This window comes from Aureococcus anophagefferens (genome assembly GCF_000186865.1).
Source record: "Aureococcus anophagefferens unplaced genomic scaffold AURANscaffold_1, whole genome shotgun sequence".
Classification (NCBI taxonomy): Eukaryota; class Pelagophyceae; order Pelagomonadales; family Pelagomonadaceae; genus Aureococcus; species Aureococcus anophagefferens.
In genome coordinates, this window is record NW_008705561.1 from 2,446,006 (window position 1) to 2,453,901 (window position 7,896).

At 72.8% G+C, this 7,896-nt stretch overlaps 1 protein-coding gene across 1 annotated transcript; it reads right to left on the reverse strand.

Moving 5' to 3' along the window:
- Positions 1-2,206: 2,206 nt before the first annotated feature.
- On the reverse strand, positions 2,207-4,122 carry AURANDRAFT_59786 (hypothetical protein; the record flags this gene model as incomplete). The annotated part of the gene is made up of 1 exon (XM_009034333.1): positions 2,207-4,122. The coding sequence occupies one exon, from the start codon at positions 4,057-4,059 to the stop codon at positions 2,302-2,304; it is 1,758 nt and encodes a 585-aa protein (XP_009032581.1).
- Between the last annotated feature and the right edge of the window lie 3,774 nt (positions 4,123-7,896).

The following is a 7,896-nucleotide window of genomic DNA, read 5'->3' on the forward strand; positions in this document are numbered from 1 at the left end:
CCTTTAGGCGCTACCTGTCGAACATGGAGAAGCTGCTGCCCGCGTTCCAGTTCGTCGGCGCCTACGAGCACCTCGCGCTCCACGCGGAGATGCTCCTGCGGTCCCTGGGCCTCTGGGACGCCGCGGGCGCGACGGGCTGGTGGCGCAAGGGCCGCCGCTACCGCGCGGACGCGCTCTTCGCGTCGAACGGCGCGCGGCACCGCACGCGGCCGCGGCGCGACGCGTCCGCGCACTACACGCCCGAGCTCCTCGACCGCGTCCGCGCGGCCTACGCCATGGACTACGCCATGTTCGACGCCATCGGCTGGGGCACCGAGGCGCCGACGACGGGCGCGGCCTTCGCGGGCGCGACCCGCGCGTCGTGCGCCATCGCGCCGCCGCTCTGCGGCGCGGCGGACCCGCCGGGCGACGCGCCGGCCGCTTCGGCGCCGGAAACGCGGCCCGCGCGCGACCCGCCGGCCGCTGCGGCGCCGCGGCCCGCGCTCGACCCGCCCGAGGCCCCGCCCGTGCCCGCGTGGGTCGCCGACGTCATGGCCGCGGGGCGCGCGATGGGCGTCGACGTCTAGGGCTTACGTCACTTCGCGGACTGTGAGCCGCTGGCGCGCGCGCCACAGCTTCGCGTCGAAGCGGCGGTCCCCGTCGAGCGCGCCGCCGTCGCCGACGAGGACGACGCCGCCGCCGAGCTCGGCGACGACGTCCGCGACGCGCGCGTGGCGGTCGACGGCGACGCGGACGAAGCGGTCGTCCTTGACGAGCCGGAGCTGCCACGGCTCCGGGATGCGCGCGATCGTTTGTTTTCCCTCGAAAGACAGCTTGACGTCGAGGCCCGGCGGGACGGCCGCGCCCTCGGGCACGGGCCGCCAGTCGTAGGACGGCAGGAAGTCGCCGTCGCCGTCGACGAGCGCGCGGTCCTCCGCGTCGGCGAAGAGGGCCTCCTGGGTCCGCGTGAACCGCTCGAGGCTCGCCAAACTCACGCGCTGCCTTTCGATGGCCGCGCGGACCTTGGCCGCGTTCTCCCGGTCCGCTGCTCCCCTTCTCCCCCGCCGACACCGCCGCTCGGCCTCGCGCTGCCGGTCCTCGGCCTCGACGAGCCGCTCGCCGCGGCCGTCGACGGCCTCGCGGAGCATGGCCACGGCCTCGCGCGCGTCGGACAGGTCCGCGCGGCACGACAGCGGGTTCGACCGCGCGAGGTCCCCGAGGCGCCGGAGCGCCGCGTGCCGCTCGACGGGGATGAGCGCGTCGAAGAGCTCGCTCCCCGCGGCGGCGCGCGCGGCGTCGACGCCCGCCGCGACGACGCGCTCGAGGCACGCGCGCCGCAGGGGCTCGTCGTCGAGGGACCGCGCGACGCCGAGGAGCGGCGCCGCGCTCCCGTCGTCGACGGCGGCCACAAGCCGCGCGAGCGCCGCGGCCTTGAGGTCCCAGAGCAGCGCCGCGTCCGCGAGGCGCGCGACGCAGACGGCCGCGGGCTCGCCGGCGCCCTGCGGCGCCGCGCCGCAGGCGTCGAGGAGCGCCTCGCGCTCGCGCGCGTCGCGCGTCGCCAGGTAGGCCCCGAGCTCCGGCAGCGCGGCGCGGAGCGCCGCGCCGCAGGCCGGCAGCGCCACGCGCGCCGACCCGTGCGCGAGCGCGCCGCGGCAGTACTCCGACTGGGCCCAGAGCACGCAGCGGTGCGCGCGCACGGCCGCGCCCTCGTAGCAGAGGTCGCAGTCGCCCGGGGGCGGTGCGACGTCGCCGCGCGCCGCGACGTCGCCGCGCGCCGCGACGTCGCCGCGCGTCGCTCGAAGCAGCTTCTCGCGCGCGGCCGCGCGGCTCGCCGCGCCCGCCGCGCCGTAGGCGGCCGCGACGTCGTCGCCGGCGCCGTCGACGAAGAGCGCGTGCAGCGGGCGGCCGTCGACGGAAACGTCGCTGAAGGGCGCGCCGGCCTTGAGCAGGCAGGAGAAGTCGCAGCCGGGCGCGTCGTCGACGTCGCACGCCTCCCGCGGTGGTGTCGCGGCTGGAAGCCGCACGGTCGAGATCTCCTGCCAGGGCCGGTCCGCCAGCTGGAGCACGTCCGCCACCTCCATGGCCGCCATCGCAACCTTCTCGCCGCCGCGTTTTGCCACTGAGTTCACGCCACCTCCATGGCCGCCATCCCCTGCGCCGTCATGGCGGTTTGCCACTCAGTGGTTCAAGGAGCAGTTCAACCATAGGCGGTCGCGGGGTATCTTCGCGGGGTCGTCGGATGTTAAGAGGTACCCCCCCCGCCCGAGGTCGCGGCGGGGGCGTCCGCGCGCGGCGTGGCGCGACACGAGCGGCCGGGGTCGCCTACTTGAGGCGGCGGACGCCGCGGCCGCCGCGGCCCATCATGCCCGCCATGCCGCGGCCGCCCATGGCGGCGGACGTGCGCTGCTGCTGCTGCTGGAGGGACACGCCGGACTTGTCGGCGGCGCCCGGGTCCTGGGACCGCGGGTTGCGCACGGTCTCGTCGATCTTGAGGATGAGGCACGCGGCCTCGCACGCCGCGTAGATCGAGTTGGCCTTGTTCAACGCGGGCTCCCAGATCTCCGCGGCCATGGTGTCCTGGATGGAGTCGCGCTCGTCGCAGTCGACGCCGTACCAGAGGTTGGCCTCCGGGTCGTCGGCGTGCTTCTTGCGGAGCGCGTTGAGCACGTCCGTCGGGTCGAAGCCCGAGTTCATCGCGAGCTGCGTCGGGATGATCTCGAGCGCCTTGGCGATGGCGAGCATGATGAGCTGGTCCTTGCCGTGGACCTCGAGCGCCTGGGCCCGCAGGTCGCGGCTCAGCTCCATCTCGACCGCGCCGCCGCCGCCGACGACGCGCGCGTCGCCCGCGCCGCGCTTCGCGATCATGAGCGCGTCGTGGATGGAGCGGTGGCTCTCCTCGATGAACTGCTCGGACCCGCCCCGGAGGACGATGGTCGCCGTCTTCGCCGCGGGGCAGCCCGTGAAGACGTTGTAGCGCTCGTTGCCGACCTGCTTCTCCTCGAAGAGCGCGCAGCGGCCGAGGACGCCCGCGCGCGTCAGATCCAACACGGACGTCTGCGTGACGGCGCCCGTGGCCTTGACGACGCGCTCCATGTCCTGGTCCGGCACGCGGCCCGCGCAGAAGAGGCCCCGGTCCGCGAAGTACTGCGTCGCGAGGTCGCCGATGGGCAGCTTCGACAGCACGACGTTCGCGCCGCAGTCGACGCAGAAATCGAGCTTGTCGTAGATGATCTGCCACTCGGCGTCGACGATGGACTGGTAGTCGTCGGGGTCGCTGATGCGCACCTCCGCGTTCTCCTTCTCGCTCTTGAGCTCGAGCTCGACGTTGAGGCAGAGCACCTTGCAGTTCTCGAAGGACTTCGTCATCTGCTCGAAGCCCGCGTAACTGAAGGTCTTCTTGAAGGCCACGCCCTGGACGGCGAAGGAGTCCGTCACGGAGCCGCCGGGCACCTTCTTGACGCCGACGAGCTTGAGGTCGAGAAGCGACGTGTCCAGCGCCATGATCGCGTCGACGACCATCGGCGCGAACAGGTCCTTGTAGTTGGCGATGAGCTTCGAGTTCAGCGCCGTGCCCGCGAGGATCTCCAGACGCTTCCGCCGCATGGCCTCGGGCGGCGTCACGGCGATGGCCTTGAGCCGCGCGGAGACGAGGTCGACGGCCTTGCGGACGCCCCGCGCGATCGTCTGCGGGTGGAGCCCGTCCTCGACGAAGGGCTTGACCTGCTTGAGCATCTCCCCGGCCAACAGCACGACGGACGTCGTGCCGTCGCCGACCTCGCTGTCCTGGGACATGCTGATCTCCGCGAGCACGCGCGCCGCCGGGTGCACGATGTCCAAGAGCTTCATGATCGTCGCGCCGTCGTTGGAGATGGTCACCTTGTTCCCGTCGTACATGAGCTTGTCCATGCCCCGGGGGCCCAGGGTCGATCGCACGCTGTCGACGACGGCGCCGCAGGCGTTGATGTTCGAAATGAGCTGCGGCTTCCCCTGGCTGCTGTCCGTGCCCTCGCGGAGCAGGATGATGCCCGGCTGCTGGCCGTAGCCGCCCCCGGCGCGGCCGCCCATGGGCATGCCCTGCATGGCGGAAGGCGCGAGCGCGACGCGCGCGTGGCTCGACGCTTAAAACGCGGCGTGGAGCGCCGGCGACTCGCGGCAGCTGAGCGGACGCTGCGGCGAGCCGCAGAGCCGGAGGGCCCAGTGCCGAGCCGAAGTTTGCCTCTCGTTGATGCGCCGCGCGTCGCGCGTTCTTCGCGGCGACGCCGTCGGTCTTGTTCGCCGTATCGTCGCGTAGTGGTAGGCTGTCGCGGCGGCGGGCGGCCGGGAGCGATGCGTAGTTTCTTTCCCCCCAGCGACCTCACGGCTGCGCGGCGGTCACGGCGGCCGCCTTGTCCTCGCGCCAGCGCTCGCCGTAGGTGTCGCCCACCTGGATGAGGCCCAAACTGAGCTTGCCGCCCCGGAGGACGGGCGCGAGGTGGACGATCATGCCCTCGTTGACGGCCGCGCGGAGCTCCGGCGGGATGTCCGCGGGCGTCCAGGCGTGCAAGGCGAGCACGTTGCGCCACCAGCGGCCTGTCGCAAAAAGCAAGACTGGTCATCTGCGGCCTACGAAGAAACCAGGAGGGGATCGAACAAATCTTGTGGAAGAAGGAGTGGCCCGACCACAGCTCTAAACGGTGCCCTCCAGAGAAAGCCCTGCGGGCCCGGGCGCGGCCTCCAAGTAAGTGAAGTACGTCGACACGCTGGACGACGACGTCGTCGACGTGCTCCCCTCCACGTTCCACACGGAGTGCTACTTCAACGTGCACAAGCCCGTGTCCCAGCTCACGGCCAAGGGCAAGGCCTATGGAGTCTCGACGGACAAGGTGAAGTACGTCGCGCCGCGGCGCGCACCGTGACGCCGGCGCGCGATCCCGCGACCTCGGTCCGCTGCCGGCGAGCGGCCGGGCCGTCGTCATGGCCACCTACAATTCGGCTCCAACAGGTGGACGCCTTCCTGGACGTTAAACCTGGACGGAGCTGCGCGCGCGCCGCGGTCGAGGCCGACGTTGATTACGCGTTGAGCGCCACCTCACCGCGGTGCACTCCGAGAAGCTCCGCGGCTCCGGCATGCGCAGAGCTGCTTAGCTGTCGACCGAGCACCGACCACTACGCGCAACCGCGCATCCGTGCACACACACATCACGCACACCATGCACCGCGCCGCCACATTCATCGCGCTCGTCGCCGGCGCGCGCGGCCAGTCCTGCGTCGACACCTGCGACGCCGCGACCGCCAAGTGCGAAGGCGACGTCGTCGACGACGACACCCTCTACGACGTCTGCTTCCCCGACAGCTCGACGTCCATCCAGGCCTCCGTGACGGGCACGCTCAGCCAGGACGGCGTCGAGGTCGCGCCCGCCGCGGACGGCGGGCGGATCACCGTCGTCGCCAACTACATGGTCGGCTGCAACGCGGGCCGCCGCGAGGCGTCGCTCTTCCCCTACGTCGCGCAGCTCTACGCCAACGCCTTCGGCACGGGCCGCATCGCCTTCCTCAGCGGCCTCAAGGGCGGGAGCGCGTGCAGCACGTGGGCCTCGCGCTACGAAGACTACGCCGAGGACCAGTTCGGTCTGGCCGTCGTCGACCAGCCCTACACGATCTACGACGAGGACTACGCGATCCGCGATCTGCTGTTCACGGCGCCCTACCACCACCCGTCCTACGCGATCCTCGACGGGTCGGGCGCGATCCGCCACAAGTTCGTCGGCCCCTGCTGCGGCGTCGAACGGTACTCGGACTGCAAGGTCGCGGACCTCCTGGCGCTCAACGAGACCTTCGCCGACTACCTGACGCCGCTGCTCGAGGAGCAGACGGGCTACGGCGACGCCGTCGTCGAGGAGGACGACGACGAGGACGCGGCGTGCGCCACCGACGAATGGTCGGAATGGTCCCCGTGCACGGCGACGTGCGGCGACTCGGGCGTGCGCTACCGGAACCGCTCGTCGACCTGCGCGGACACGGCGACGATGGAGACCGAGCCCTGCGACGGCCAGGCCGCCTGCGCGGACCAGTGCGCGCCCGCGTTCGGCGCCGCGCCGTCGTTGACCGTCGTCGCCGCGGGCTTCGCGGGCGCGCGCGACGTCGCGTTCACGCCGTCGCCCGGCGCCCACCTCGGGACCTTTTCCGAGGGCCGGTCCTTCTCGACGGCGGGCGAGGAGGCCTGGGTCGTCAACGCCCACAACCACAGCGTGTCCATCGTGTCCGCGGTCGGCACGGCCGACGCGACGACGTTCAGCCGCCGGGACCGGGGCTACTTCCACTACATGGCCAACGCGACGGCCCTGTCCTTCAACGCCGTCGCCGACAGCGGCCGCGACGCGGACAAGGACACGTTCGCGAGCTTCGCGACGTGCCAGAACTCGCTGAACACGTACCTCGACACGCACGTGCCCAACTACTTCATGGGGCCGACGCTCTACGACACGTCGCCGGAGCACCCGAACCTGGTGACGCGCGAGGGCGCGGCGTGCTCCGACGCCGACGCGTGCTACTTCCTCCACAGCGACATGCTCCACGAGGCGCCGGACTGCGTCGGCATCGTCCACGACCCGGAGACGGCGACGGCGTACGGCACCGTGTTCTGGGCCGTCGACGCGTTCCTCAACGACGTCGTGCGCTTCGACTTCCAGCAGCCCCACGGCCCGGGCAACATGGACCACTCCTACGCGGCCGTGCGGCGCTTCGTCGACGTCGACGTGCGGCCGGACCCGGCGCTCCACGCGGGCATGGTCGTCGACGCGGCGACGCGGAGCCTCTTCGTGAGCTCGGCCCAGACCGGCGAGATCCTCCGCGTCGACGCGGACTCGGGCGCGTTCTCGCGGTCCGCGCGCGGCTGCGAGGGCGAGGGCGACGACGTCGCCGAGTGCGCGGGCGTGCCCGAGTACCCGGCGTTCAGCAGCCGGCTGCCGTCCTTCGAGTACTCGGTCTACGAGTGCACGACGCAGGCCGTCTTCGCGAGTGGCCTCGACCGGCCGACGGGCCTCGCGCTCGCCGACGGCGTGCTCTACGTCGCCGAGCACGCGACGGGCGCGATCGTCGCGTTCGAGGTCGCGAGCGGCGCGCGGCTCGGCGCGTTCGAGACGGGCCGCCCCGGCGCGCTCCAGGGCATGGACGTGAGCCCGGCGGGGGTCCTCTACGTCGTCGACGGCGCCGCGGACGAGCTCCTCGCGGTCGCCGCGGGCGACGCGTGCGCGGCGCGCTTCGAGAGCCGCGTCGGCGGCGCGCCGCCGGCCTTCGGGGAGCTGCACGCGCAGACCTGCGACGTCGACGCGTCCTACTTCGTGAACGCGTCGCTCTTCGACCAGGTCCACGGCGACTCGGGCTACCTCGCCAACGAGACCATGGGCGGCGACGACGCGGTCGCGTACGGCGCCCGGACGGATTGCGGCGCCGCGGCCCTCAACTACGACATGTTCCTGCTCAGCGGCTGGATGGCCCACGTCTGCCTGCCCTCCGACGAGCTCTGCGACGCCGGCGGCGCGGCGACGGCCATCCAGTGGAGCGGCTACAGCTGCGCGAACGAGCTCCACGTCGACGGACTCGCGCTCCGCGAGTCCGGCGTCGTCCTCGAGACCGGCGGCACGTACCGCATCACGGTGAACGCGCCCGGCGAGGCCATCACGGTCGTCGACGCGGCGACGGGCGCCGCGGTGGCGGCCGCGCCCGACGTCGGCGCGGTCACCCTCGTCGTCGAGGAGACGACGCCGCCGCGCCTCGCGCTCGCCGCGTCCGGCGTCGCCTTCGCCGAGCTCGCCGTGCGGTCGCCGACGGCCGCGCCGACGGCCGCGCCCACGGCGCCGTCGCCGCGCCCGACGACGGCGGGCCCGACGTACACGCCCGAGCCGACGCCGGCGCCGTCGCGCGCGCCGTCCGCGGCGC